At 57.4% G+C, this 14,183-nt stretch overlaps 1 protein-coding gene across 1 annotated transcript in view; it reads left to right on the top strand.

Moving 5' to 3' along the window:
- Positions 1-14,183, top strand: part of NCOR2 (nuclear receptor corepressor 2) — a 210,424-nt gene that overhangs the window by 95,557 nt on the left and 100,684 nt on the right. The window contains exons 13-15 of the mRNA XM_011988891.1: positions 296-350; positions 2,810-2,908; positions 6,764-6,784. Coding sequence (XP_011844281.1) covers positions 296-350; positions 2,810-2,908; positions 6,764-6,784 — 175 coding nt within the window. The remainder of the gene's footprint in view (positions 1-295; positions 351-2,809; positions 2,909-6,763; positions 6,785-14,183) is intronic.

Genomic DNA, 14,183 nt, shown 5'->3' with positions numbered 1-14,183 from the left:
ATGTCATGTCCTCATTTTTCCTGGAAGCCGCCTCCAGCAGGACAAACAAATATATTTTCAAAGGCGCTAAAGCCAGTGACTCACTCCAAGGAACGCCCTCTCTTACCCCTGGGTCCCCACCCCTCCCGTCTGCCGCAGCAGCCCTTCCCACACCCCCCTGGGCTTAATTGCTCCGAGTGGGGCGGTGCCCGCCAGGCCGGGCCAGTGGGGATGGCAGGCGCCTGGGAGCCGATCGGCCGCCCTGCAGGGAAGCCCTCCTCGGCCAGGTCTCACGCCCACCCTTCTCGTCCCACAGGTTCATGCAGCATCCCAAGAACTTTGGCCTGATCGCATCATTCCTGGAGAGGAAGGTGAGTCGCTGCCCGCCCCATACCCCTTCGGTCTCCACCTCCGTGGGCAGCTGCGTGGACTCAGGGTGGAGGCCCTCCCTCCCTGCCTACGAGGCCCTAGCCTGTTTGGCCCCTTCCTCCGGGGGCCATGCTCCCCTCCTCCCTCCTTCCCTCCCTCTCTTCCTTCCATCTGGGAGATAGATCAGTGCAGGCCCCGCCCTGGCCGCTTGGGCCCTTGGAGGAGGAGCCTCAGGTTGCTGAGCACCTGGGAACCCTGGGAACCCCGGGGAGAACTGCACGGCCAGGCTTCCCAGAGCCCCCGTGCCCGACCGGGTCTCCTGCCAGCTCCTCAAAGGCCGTGTGGAGCGTCCTTGCATACTGGGGATGGATTCTGGAAGCACTGCCATGCCTGGCATCCCAGTGAGGTCTTCACAGGCAGGAGTGGCGTGCCTCAGAGGGACTGGAGGACCAGTTTTTCTAGGTCCTTCTGAGGGTCACTGACTGCTTTCTGACACCCCTAATGCCAAGCCAGATGTGTGACCTACAAGTCCCCATCTTCTTTGGACAAACCTTTGTGTGGAACTGAGGCCTAAAGCCCACTTTGTGTCAAGCCCAGGCCTGGAGCAGCTCCAGTTGGCTGGTAGACACAGTGTCCCCAGAGAATGGTAAAGCCGTTGTTTTGCACCCACAAGGCTGGTTGGACTGTGCCTGGAGAGGCTGCAGGTGGGAGAAGTTGGCTGGATGAGGCTGTGTGTTGGACGTGGCCCCTGGGTCTTCCCCCAGCATCCTGGGGGTCAGAGGAGAAAGGCTGCCATCCGTGTGTCTTAAGCAGCATTTCCCTGAATCCCGTTGCTCAGAGATGGGGGCCTGCCCACCGCAGCTTGGTGGACACCCTGCTTGGGCTTCCTGGTTGTAGGAGGGAGGCCAGGAGGATGAGGCACTTATTTTAAAGGACAGCTGTTCCCAGCGCCTGCCCCTCGTGAGCTGATAACCGTAGAAGGAGAGAGACGGAGCAGTGTGGGGAAAAATCTCTCCATGCCTGAAAAACCAGTGTGGAGAAACAAGCCCTATAAATAGCCCATGTTCTGAGTGACTGCGTCTCCCTCAGGGAGCGGACGGCACGGCGGACTCTAGGTTAGGGCTCCCCGGGATGGAAGCAGGGCATTTCAGAAACTGGCCATTGAGCAATCCTCCTTCGGGACGAGGGGATTAGAAGTCTTTGTGCTGGGGAGTAAACTTCACGGTGTTCTTTGGCTGAGAGGCAGCCCAGAACGAGGCTTCAGCAGAGCTTCCAGAGGGGTCTGGAGCAGGAGCTGCCGACGGAGAGGCCGGCAGGGGCAGGCGGGTCTTGACAGTGAGTGAGGCTGACGTCTGGCTGGGAGCCAGGTGGACCAGCCAGTCTGTGCCCGCCCGCGGGGGCAGCTGCTGTCCAGAGCCTGGCTGCCATTGCTGAGCACAGGAAGGAGCTCTCCTGAATTGTTAAAGGAGAAGTCGGGCACCCACATCCCCTGAATTGCAATTACTGGCATCTGATTATAAAACGTCTTTCTCAATTGCTGTGTGGGTCCTGTTTGTGGGCCGGGTTTAGCCTGGGGCTGCCTAGGAGCCCCCCTGGCGGTTGTACTTGGCAGGAGGCTGCCAGCTGGGGGCTTTCTGTTGAGGGCAGTGAAGTTTGAGGCCCAGCTCAGAGGCCTCACAGAATGCCCCTTGGAGGTGGGGTCCTGGCTTGACACCGGCCAGAGCATCGCAGAAACATTTTACGTTGTAAGGAGAACGGCTGCGGGCATTGGCGAACTGGGCTCCATGCCCGCAGGTGGGGGCATCGTGGCATCACTTTCTGAGGCTGCCCCTTTACTGGTCCCATTTGGCCGGGGTTCATAGAGGGCTGATTGCTCTGGCTTTCAGACCCAATCTACATGGAAAAGACCGAGGCAGAGAAAGAAAGAAACCCAGAAAGAGGCATATGGGGCGTGGGGTGGTCCCTACGCGCAAGGCTTGGAAGAGGCTGTTCAGGACCCCGAATATCAGGGAAGAGAAGGCTGCAGTCAGGGAAAGGAGAACCCAGACCTGTGTTTGGGGAAGGCTTTGAGTTTGCCCAGCTGTGGGCTGCAGTCCTTGTTTCCCATAAGGGCTGGGGGTGACATATAGCGACATCAGCGCTGTCATTAACCATAGCAACAGCAGTGATTGTGATAACAGGAAAGACTTCCATCATGTTTACTCTGGGCCAGGCCTCGTCCCAAGTACTTTACCTGCGTGTTAACTGATCTGATCTTTGTGATAACTCTGTGAAGTATGTACAATTAGCATTCCCATTTTACAGATGAGAAAACTGAGACACAGAGGTTAGGTCATCTGCCCGAGGTCACCCAGCCGGTACGTGGAGGAGGCAGGATATGAGCCCGGGATGTGAGCTCCTGGCTCCTGCCCTGAATGCCTGAGCTGTACCCTGCTCAGTGTCCTCTTTCTCTGTCCCACAGACGGTGGCTGAGTGCGTCCTCTATTACTACCTGACCAAGAAGAATGAGAACTATAAGAGTCTGGTGAGACGGAGCTATCGGCGCCGCGGCAAGAGCCAAGTAAGAGGCAAGGTGGGGGTGGCTGTCCTTGGGGTCTGGCTCCCTGCATGCTGAGCAGCCACTTGCTTGGTGGCCAGCACCCCGCATGGCTGGCAGTAACCGTCTCCATGAGTTGTCGCTTGGCCACTGGCAGTGTGAGTGTAGGCTCCCCTCTGTGGTGGCAGCAAGTGAGGGGAGACCCTCTCTGGGGTGCTCACCCTGCTGGGCTATCTTGAGCCTCCCCTAGTAGCCAGGAAAAGAGCTGGGGGGAAACAACCACGGGCCTCCTCAGTCGGCAAAATCCTAGACTCCTGATTGGGTGACCTGTGATCTCTGTGCGTACAAAGGCCACATTCCAAAAGTAAGGGCTTCCCAGGATGACTCGGGGTAGTTCCCAAACTTCACGTGTTTAAAATGTTAATGGTTGTGTGTGTTTATCTTAATGCACACTTGAAAGAAAAAATAGCCAGTACTTCAGCTCGCCGTTTTTTCAGACGCCGTTGCTTGGAATGAGACTGAAAGATTATTTACGCTAATCCCAGCAGGGGCTGGCAGACTGGGACTCTGGGGCTAATCCGGCCCACTGTCTGTTCTTGTGCATAAAGTTTTATTGGAACACAGACATGTCTGTTTGTTTACATATGACTATGGCAGCATCCTTGCTGCTCTGGTGGAGTTGCATAGTTGTGACCAAAAGTGTATGGCCTACAGGGTCTCAAATGTTTACTATCTGGTCCTTCATAGAAAAAGTTTGCTTTTTCCTCCGAGCTAGAGGAAAGGAGTTGGTTTGAAAAAATATCCAGTAAATAATGGTAGAGATGAGAGGCTCAGTGGCACACCTTTTGAAAGGGGGATCCTGGGCGCTCAGTGTTTGGGAGAATTTGTTTTGCGTCGGGGCTCTTGAAGCATCGTCTCAGAGCAGATGCTGGGAGCACCACACGGAGGAGGCGGTTGGAGGCAGTGGGCACTTTGGTGGCTGCTGGATTGGAGTCAGTAGAGGCATTTCCTTCCTGGGGGCCTCAGTGGCTGGGGGAGCCGGGCGAGAGTGACAGAGGCCAAGAATAGCACGAGCTGGGATAAGGGGACCCTGAGGTTTTCCTAGGCGGGTACTAGCATCCTCTAGCCCCTCCCCAGAGCTGCCCGCCTTCCCTTTCCCAGGCTGCCAGAGGTCGAGACCCATAAGGCATTGAGACCAGCCATCACGGGCTGGGGGCGGGGTCCCAGTGTCTGCTGTGAGACAGCCGCTTTCCTACAGCCTAAGAAAAGTCCCATGAGGGAAAGGAGGCTGTTGTCAGGAGCATGAGCCACACCTCGCCGCATTCCGAACGTCCGGCCACGATGCCTGGGGCTGAGCTTGGTCCTTATCCGCAGGGATCGTGGAAGGGTGGCTGCCTTTGGCTTGTGGCGAGGGTTTTCTTGTCTAGTTTTCTATAGCCAGAGTTGACCAGTCTGCTTGCCCTTCTAACGGATGTGTAAAACCAAGGCCAAGTGGCACAGAGCATGTATTCCAAAGATGTAGCTACGTTTTATTTTTGTTTTTTTGTGGTTTTTTTTTTTTTTTTTGAGACGGAGTCTCACACTGTCACCCAGACCAGAGTACAGTGGCGTGATCCCAGCTCACTGCAACCTCCGCCTCCTGGGTTCAAGCGATTCTCATGCCTCAGCCTCCCAAGTAGGTGGAATTACAGGTGCATGCCACTGCATCCTGCTAATTTTTTGTGTTTATAGTAGAGACGGGGTTTCACTGTGTTGCCCAGGCTGGTCTTGAACTCCTGACCTCAGATGATCCACCTGCCTCGGCCTCCCAAAATGCTGAGATTATAGGCATGAGCCACTGCGCCGAGCTGCTATGGTGTTTTTGAAATTGAAGTGCATTCAGGAATTTTCTAGACTGAGAGGCAAAAAAGTAAGTGCCAGGCCGAGAGCATATAGGTGCTGAGGTATGAGAGGCAGCAGGGAGCGGTGGGGATTGTGGCAAAGGAAGAGTGGCTAACAGCCTCAAGAGGTATTTGGAAAATATCATCAGGCGTCTGTTGAGCACCTACTGTATGCTCATTCTCTTGCTGGCCTTCCCAGTTCCCCTCCCACGACCTGTGTGGGGGCATTGAGGCTGGGCTTGTGGTGGGAGCCCTTCCTGGTAGCTGGGCTGGGGGCTCTGAAGAGCAGAGGCCCATCCCCTCTGCTTGTGTGAGATCCACATTTGCACAGAGGGAGGTGGGGAGACCATGGTAATCTAAGAAGGGTGGGGGGGTGTCGTTCCCCATCGTATCCTGTTGTAGAGGCCTGGCCTGTACTCTGGTAGAGTGAGAGTCCAGTGGAATGAGTGTCCGGCTTGCTGTCCATGGAGTGACTGAGTGTCTGGCTTGCTCTCAGCAGAGTGAGTGTCCGGCTTGCTCTCCGTGGAATGAATGTCCAACTTGGTCTCAGGAGTGAGTGTCCAGCTTGCTGTCTGTGGAGTGAGTGTCCAGCTTGCTGTCCGTGGAGCGAGTGTCCGGCTTGTTCTCCGTGCCACGGGTCTCCCTGTGCCACGGACCTATCTGTGCCGCGGGTCTATCTGTGCCGCGGGGTCTCCCTGTGCCACGGACCTATCTGTGCCACGGGTCTCCCTGTGTCGCGGGGTCTCCCTGTGCCACGGGGTTTCCCTGTGCCGCGGGGTCTCCCTGTGCCGCGGGGTCTCCCTGTGCCATGGATCTGTGCCGCAGGGTCTCCCTATGCCATGGGGCTCCCTGGGAGGCGGCGTTGGGGGCACATCCTCGAAGACTCCGTAGAATAAAGGGCCCCAAAGATGAGGTTGCGGAGCAGCCCCACAGGCGGACAGGGACGGGGCCCTCGAGTACAAAGGCAGGGAGCATGAGAGACAGTGCGTGTCTTCAGGAACAGCCGGGAGCCTGAGTCTTTGGATTCAAGGGGGTCCCGGTACCTCCCAGGACCTTAAACGAACAAAGAAATGGAGAAAATTATGTGACCCTCTTTCTTTTGCTCACTTTTGATGGGTAAATAGAGATTTTTTTTACCCTGTGAAAAATAGAAGTGCAAACTCAATAAATAACAGCTCACACTTGACTTCAGTGTCTGGGGAGGGAGTAGGGAGTGGTGAGGCCTGTGGCTCACTACAGAGCTTGGGCCCCCTCTCAGCTCCAGCTGACGCTTGGCCAGTGGCCCTGAATTGCCAGGTGTTCTGATCTTTGATGATGAGCTGGAAATCTAGTTTTATGTGAAACCACCTGATTTTAAATCTTAGGTCACATTTTTAAAAAAGGAAAAAAACAACTCAACACTGTATATGCCACGCAACTGTTACTTGCTGTTGAAATCACCTCCAGCCCCTAGTAGAAGACCTCTGGGTTAGACTACAGTGAGACCGGGGAAGGAGGGCATTATATGCCTTGGGCCAGGCTGGCACCAGGGAAGCCCTAGAATGTTCCGTAGCAGGGAGGAAACATGCCCCTCTTTACACTGGAGATATCCTGGCTTAGCCGTGGTATCTGCGGTGCCTGGGAGTTGGTGGGGCTTTGCTGGTGAGTTTTTACCCCCTGCTGAAGCTGCTGTTCCAGGCAGGGGCTCCCAGGATGGGGAAATGTTGCTTGTCTGCGCTGCCTCTCAGAAGGATGGCAGAAAGCAAGCTGGGCAGGAGGTTCCTGTCTGTCTCCAGGACTCGCCCCTTCCTCGGATCAGCTGCGTTTGCTAAGGAGGTGGTGGCAGGGCCTGGGCCCTGCCAGGGAGGGAGAGTTACACTCATATCCTGGAACAGCTTCTGTGCCAGGTAGATCCACTGCCCTGCCACCCCCCACAGGCCCGGTTCACCACCACGGGATAAACAAGGGTTCCCAAGTGCTAACTCTGGGGCTGAGAGTCCTCTCTGCCCATGGCAGCAAGCAAAATCAACGGCAGCCTCAGGCTCAGCCTGTCCTGTTAAGTGGAGATGCAGTGGCTGCCGCCAGCTGAGCGTCTCTGTGTGTGGTTGGGTCTGTGGAGCCACTGACACTGCTGATCAGTCTGCTCCAGATGAGGGTGCGGCAGGGTGATGGACGGGAAGGGGCAGGCGGTGGTGGGCTCTGAGTGCACCAAAGCTGTGATCACACAGAACCTGCAGCTCCTTAAGGAGGGCGGGGAGGTGAGCCGAGACCACTCCCCACCCACTACCCCACTGCCTCCGCGTGGCTGGCACCTGCAGGCTGGGACAGGTGTCCGGGACTCTTAGTGACTGACTGTGGGCTGGGGAGCCACTGCCCTGTGCTTTAGATACCACTGGCACCCAGGCACCTCTGTGGGCCGGTCCTTCTTTCTGACATACCCTGGCAGCTCAGGCCTTGTGATCAGATGGGAATCCCAGGCTATGGAGCACACGAGCTCCTGCCCAGCCCCAGTCTCCTCACAACTGCCCTAGGATACTTGTCCATGCTTCTCTCTCCCTCATAGGTTTGTGGGTGAGCAGACACAGCCCCTTCCCCCTACTGTGACACAGGCCCCCTCCCCAGGCACCACGGGAAGATGGAGAACCCAGGTCTTCCCAGCCAGTGAGCCCACGCACCCTCAAGGGTAGGGTGCCCGCTGCCAGGGGATGCCGCCTGCCTCTTCCCCGATGTCTTCTGTCGGGGGAAGCTTGAGCTCGCTTCTTTGTGGTGTTTCTCTGGAGGGCAGCAGGTCGGGTTCTCCCTGCCTTCCTGGGCCCTCTAGTTTTAGAAGAAGACTTAGTTTATCTCAGCCAATATGCATTGGACCCCTTGGTGGCTGAGTGGGGGGTGGGACCTGGGAGTCCAGTGAGACATGGGAGCCCTGTCAAAATTCCAAGGGCACTGGCCCTGCTGTGTGATGGGGACAGGTGCTGCTGGCCGCCGTGGTGGCGATGGCGATGATGGTGATGGCGATGGCGACAGTGATGGTGCCGGCCAACAGTCACGCAGTGCTATCGCCACACACCGTGATGATTTCAAGCTCACCAGTGTTGGCGAGAGGTGTGTAATTATCCCCACTGGCCAGATGAGGAGACAGAGGCACAGGGAGGTGAGGAAGCTTCCGAGTCGCCTGCTGAGTGGCAGACTGAGGGTTCTAGTCTGTCACATGCGGCCCAGGGAGCTGGAGGGAGGCCCAAGTGTCCCCTTGGCAGCACACTGGCCATAAAGCCAGCCTTCTGGAAGCCAGCCCTGATCCGCCAGGTAGGACAGGGCTCTCCCATGGCCTGTGCAGGGCCCCTGCAAAGGCAGCGCGGCAGAGGGGCTCATGATGAGGCTCCATGTCAGTGGGGAGTCAGATGCTGGATGTGGGGACCCCAGGTGAGCTAGGCTCGATCTGTGCTGCGGAGACACCCTCTGATATGGGGTGGGTGGGAGTCCTGGGGCGAGACGGGGCTCAGTACCCCTTGCCACCACCTGCGTCTCTTCCCCTGCCATGTGTCCTTCAGCTTCTGGGGACGGCAGCTGGTCCCTGTCTCTTTCTCTTTCAGCACCTCTGCCGTTACCATATATGTCTTTGGGGAGTTGCTGAGGGCTCTTCCTCATCTCCCTCTCTCCCTCCTTGCCTCTCCTCTCCATTTCGTCTCCCACTCCGTGTCTCTTGCGCTCCCTCAGCACCCCCACTCCCGGTGCACAGCCCCTGTCTCCTGGGTGGCTGTGGAGGCTGCTGTGGGTGGCCGCAGAGAGGCTGTGGTGCTTGTGGTCCTGGCGTGGTTCCCGTGGCTCCAGGCCACATCTCTGCTGAAGACAGCGACGAGTGGCTGCTCTCATGTCATCAGGACAGATGCCGCTTGCAGGGGTCTTCCCGCTTCATGTCCCCAAGCTTGCTCGCCCCACAGACCCCCCAAGAGGTGTCCATCGGATGTACAGTATATGCATGTTCATCTGGGGGCCTTTATTCAGTGCCTTCTGTATGCCAGAGTTGTCAGACTCTACCTTCAGATGCGAATCCAACCTTAATCCTTCAGAAAATAGGGTAAAGGGATCAGCCGTGCCCCGCCCGTCTCAACACCCCAGACTTCCCTGATTCCACACTGCAGAGGTGGACACAGGGTGGGACTTCCGAGGTGTCGGGGAGTGGGCACGACTGCCCCTCCCAGGCTCCACAGCGCCCACGTGCCGCCTGTGGATTTCCCAAGTTGGGGGTGCATGGCTCAGGACCAAGGACATGGGTGCCCCTCCTTTCGCCATTTGTCAAGGGGGGATTGAAGTGGAGGCTGTGGTGGGATCCCGAGGGAGGGCAAGCCTGTGGGCTAGGGTGAGAAGTGACTCCAGGGACACTGGGCCGTGCACTTTCCCCAGCGTTGAGGTTTCCGACTCCCTCAGACACCACTGACCACACTGGGATGGCTGTAGCCAGCATCCTGGGGCTGTGCCCTCCTGGAGTCCCCCCCACTGAGGCCAAGGTCTGCCTTGTGAGGGGACATGTCCCAGTCCGAGTCCTCAGATGTGAGTGCATGTTGGAATCACCGGAAGGGCTGGGGAAAGCCAGTCGCTGGGCTGCACCCCTCACCCCACAACAGGGCTGAGACCCAAGACTGCATTTCCAAGGAGCTCCCAGGCACTGGTCTAGGACCCTGCTGAGAACCTCGGTGCTGGGGGTCAGCCCCCGAGCAGGGAGCAGGGTGGCTGAAGGGGTCGTCAAGCCCAAGGTGGGCTTCCCGACAGCCCGGACCACCCATGGGGGTACACTCGAGCTGGAACAGCCCTTCCCAGGTGTTTGGGATGGGCAGTGGCCTCCCTGGCCAGGGCCCAACTTGGATGAGGCAGCTCTGAGCTGAGTTATTGTCAGCGGGCCTGACAGCCGAGCGCAGCCAGCCCCTTCCAGAAGGGATGTCCGGCCAGTCCAGCTGAGGAGGCAGCCTGTGCATCTGCATGTTTGCAAAGCCACGCTTTATAGATGCTGTGGCCACCCGAATGCTTAACCACAGCCTGGCAGCAAGACGCCAATGCCACCGTGTCATCCCAAGGACACCTGCCCTGTCTGAAGCGCTTGGACCAGGCCTGGACCTGTGCCGGCCCTTCTCTGCCCTGTCACCCCCACACCATGTGCCCTATACCAAAGCAGTTTGTGTGTCATTTCGATGGCTGCGTTTCTGAAACTTGGATGGTTATAAAGTGGAATATAAAAGTCCTTGATTGAAAGTGCTGGCCACGGGACGTCTGTGGACTCAGACCCACGCTGCATGTGGCCGCCTTCACTCTGGCCCACCTTGGCATCCACGGCACTGGTGCTCAGCCTTGTGGCCGGCTGGAGATGAGGGATGTGCATGACTGTTTGGAGTAGTGGGATTGCCTTCTTGTTTAATGGAGAGTGCCATCCTCTTTCTGGAAGCTTCTCTGTATTCTGACACAGGGGGATGCAGGCCCAGGCGTAGGCTTTTGGAATGCTAGCTGCTCCACACCCACCCCCATGAGACTCCACATGCCTGAGCTTTGGCAAGGGAGGGCCGAGCCCCTACCTCCCGGAACCTGGCCCCTGAGATTGGCTTTTGAGCCTGGAGGCTGGGTTGAGGCCTGAGCATCCTCTCCTGGGCTCTGAGCCCCATCGCCGCCACCCTGAGGTGAATCACGATTGTGGGGCAGCGGGCGGGAGCAGCTCAAGCGCTGGCACAGTGATTTATAGTTCATGATTCACCGATGGAAGGGCCGCGTTATCCTAGTGAATTGCAAAACCAGAGCCCAGGAATGCTGGGGCCTGACTACAGACCGTGGGGGAGTGAGGATGTGAGGCTGGCTAGGCCAGGTGGCAGGGCCCAGCCCCTGGTAGCCAACATGGCCTTCCCGCAGCAATAGGGGTTCATGTGGCCAAGGAGGCCTCTCTTTCTGCAGAGATGGAACACTGAGAGGGGAACAGCCCGTCCTGGGCTCCACTCATCCAGCCTGGGTCCAAGGAGGAAGCCCAGGGAGGCCGAGGCCCTGCCCCGGACTGCTGCTGTCTTACCTGTGCCCACTCTCCACCGTTCCCCATCTCTGTCCCTCTGGGTCTGCTCTGCCCAAGCCCCCAGCTCTGAGCCTCCTGCATTTTTCTAGGTTTCTATTTCTCTCTCTCTCTTTCTCTCTCTCTCTGTGTGTGTGCATGCGTGCGTGCATGGGTGGCTATGTCTGTTTCTCTTGCCATGTCTTCCTTCCCCTTTCTCTCTGTCTCTTTATCTCTGTGTCCACATCTCGTCTATTTCTCTGTGTGTGCTTTCCCTTCTCTGTTTTCCCCATCTAAGTCTTTTAACTCTGTCTCTAGCTCCCTCTATCCCCCTTTCTCTCTCTCTCTCTCCGCATCTCTTCTCTTCCTCCTCCCCTGCCCCCTCCCCTCCTCACCCTGTCCCTGGGTCTCTCCTCTCAACCTTTCTCCTCCAGGTCTCTGCTCCTCCCCCACCTCTCTCCCTTTTTCTCTCCTCCCTCCCACTACGGCCCCCTCTCCTCTGCCTCCTCCGTCTCTCCTCTCCTAGCTCTTTGCAGAGGGACTGGTGACCTTGTTCTTCTCGCTGTGGCACTCAGACAGCTTGCACGGGGAACAGTGTGACCGGGAAGGCTGTTCCAGGGCAGGAGCAGCCAGGCTTGGTCCCCGGGGAGGGGCAGCCGCTGTGCGGTGGGTGCTGGTGTTCAAGGCCAGCTGCCTCCCCTAGGTGCTGAAGTCACTTGATGGTGGGGACTGGTGGCAGGGCGGGCCAGATCGCCCCAGGCTGTGTTTCAGCTCCCAGACTGAGGGCTTGTATCTTGTTTCAAACCTGCTGCCTGCCTGGGGCTGGGCCAGGATGGGCCCACAACCTTCTGGTGGTGCCGACTTTCCCAGGCCTGCTGGAGGAGGTGGCCGCGTCCTCTCCACTCAGGGCCAGCTGGGCTGGGCAGGATTGGGTGCAGATTTAGGGTTGAAGTGAGCAGATGTCTCTGGTTTCCTGCCCAGCTTTGTGCTAGGTGGGGAGATAGTTGGGGGCTCCCTGAGTCCTGCAGTCAGGGATGTTGCTCCCAGGAAAGGCAGCTGGTGGGTGGGCCGGAGCCCAGGCGTAGAGCAGATCAGGCTTCAGGTTGAGGAAAAGACAAACATGGCCTTTGCATCGGCCAGAATGCAGTGTAGGGGCGACCGCATCAGAGAGGCAGAAGGAGGTGGAAAATGTGAGCGCTCCCCAGGCAGCGGATTGGTCAGGCTCGAGGGGGCGGGGGGTGCATCTCAAGCTGGGCTGCTGGAGTCAGGAAGTAGTTCCCAGAACACCAGCCTTCGTGTCTGGCAGCTGGAGGCGCTGAGGGAGGGGCCCTGGCAGGCTCACAGCCGGCAGGTTGTCCCTGGGGGATGGGCGGTGTTTGAGTCTGTTCTGCGGGGACGTCATTCTAGGTGATTCCCTCGTGGACAAGACAAACAAGGTCAACCAGGTGCGGTGGCTCATGCCTGTAGTCCCAGCACTTTCGGAGGCTGAGGTAGGTGGATCGCTTGAGCCCAGGAGTTCAAGACCAGCCTGGGCAACATAGTGAGACCCCATCTCTACAAAAAAATTTAAAAATTAGCCGGGTGAGGTGGCATGCTCCTGTGGTCCCAGCTTCTTGGGAGGCTGAGGTGGAAGGACCACTTGAGCCCAGAAGGTGGAGGCTGCAGTGAGCCGTGCTCATGCCACCGTGCCCTTCAGCCTGGGCAACAGAGCGAGACCCTGCCTCTAAAAAAAAGGGCAAACAGGGTCCCTGGAGTCCACACCCATGGGGGGTTTGAACCATGCACAGGTCCATCCGCGTGGCAGTTTGAGAGAGGGTTAAAGGGCAAACATGTAAGCCAGGGTCAGGAGGCCACTGCTGGGCAGGATGGCAGCTTCTAGGGAGCTGACCCCAAGGCTTCTCTGAGGAGGTGTCCCTTGGGCTCAGACCGGAGTAATAAGAAGGGACTGGCCAGGCAGAAGTCGGGGGAGCACCCCAGGCCATGGGCACAGCACGTGCAAAGGCCCTGAAGCAGGAACATGCAGGCCAACTTCCAGGAGGCAGGTGGTGGGCACAGGGAGAGCTGCCCTGAGGGAGGTGGGCAGGGGCCAGGAATCCCGGCCTCAGAGCAGGAGCAGGGGCTGTGGATTTGACGCTGAGTTGCAGGACGGGATCTGAATTAGGATTTACACAGAGCCTCGGCTGGCACAGCACACATCTGTACAGGCGAAACAGCCTTCCACGCGCATGTTAAATGTTGCTCACGTTCTGTCGACACGCATCTTTCTGCCGTGGAGTGCTGGTAAATGTTTAACAACCAGCTTTCCGTAGGGGGAAGCTGAGTTTGTAGCACGTGCCGGTTGCCATGGTGTAAATAAATCCTCCCACCGTGCCCAGCGCCACGCGAAAACGTGCTGCCACTGACTTGGAACTGGGGAAAGATGCCCCTAGCACCAAGCTCTCTTATCCTGTCTTCGCCCTGTGCGTGCAGTTGGCGGAAATTGCCTCCACAGCACAAATGACTTCGTAGCTCCGTGTAGCCAGATGATCAGGAAGCGATGCCCGTGGAGTGCTTGTAACCTTTGTTTTCTTTTTTTTTTTTTTTAAGTTTATTATTTTTTTAGAGATAGAGTCTTGCTCTGTCACCCAGGTTAGAGTGCAGTGGTGCAGTTGAAGCTCACTGCAGCCTTGACCTCCCAGGCTCAAGGTTTCCTCCCACCTTAGCCTCCTGAGTAGCTGGAGTTACAGGGATGCACCACCTAATTAAAATTAGCACCACCAGCTAATTGGTAGCGATGGGGTCTCACTATGTTGCCCAGGCTGGTCTGAACTCCCACCTCAGACGATCCTCCTGCCTGGCCCTCCCAAAGCACTGAGATTACAAGTGTGAGTCACCTTGCCAGGCCATAATTTCTTCAATTGTAAGATCATGTGTTTCCATTTTTAATAATGGCCATGAGCTGGTAGCCACTGGCTCCAGCACACCTTGGTATATCTTATAAAAAGACAACCCTTATGCACTGAGACGGCCTCCCCCAACTGCATTTTCCCCAGCAAGGACAGGAGACTGAATCCGAGGGGCAGAGAGCAGGTGTTAGGGAAAAGCTGCCAGCAACAGGGAACTCTGTTCTGCCTCGGGTCTGACCCCGACACCAGTCCCAGGCTCCTGGGATCCCCGTCCCTACACTGCCAGCAGGTGGAAAGTGTCATGAGGACGCCCCCTCAGGGGCACCTGGCACGTGGTAGATACTCAGTGAAGCGTTTGTTGAATGAATGCATGAGATTGAGCCACAGACGGTGCTGCTGGGTATTGGAAAGCTCTCCTGACACATTCGTAAGGACTTAGCATCTGAGAATTAAATCTCATCAGCCCCTACCTGGATGGTCGCAGCACCTTCTCACTGGACTCTCCCCTCTCATTCCCGGAGTCCACCATCTTCCTTCCC

This window comes from Mandrillus leucophaeus, unplaced genomic scaffold, assembly GCF_000951045.1.
Source record: "Mandrillus leucophaeus isolate KB7577 unplaced genomic scaffold, Mleu.le_1.0 Scaffold34, whole genome shotgun sequence".
In the NCBI taxonomy this organism is placed as follows: domain Eukaryota; kingdom Metazoa; phylum Chordata; class Mammalia; order Primates; family Cercopithecidae; genus Mandrillus; species Mandrillus leucophaeus.
This window is presented reverse-complemented; position numbering and strand designations above follow the sequence as displayed.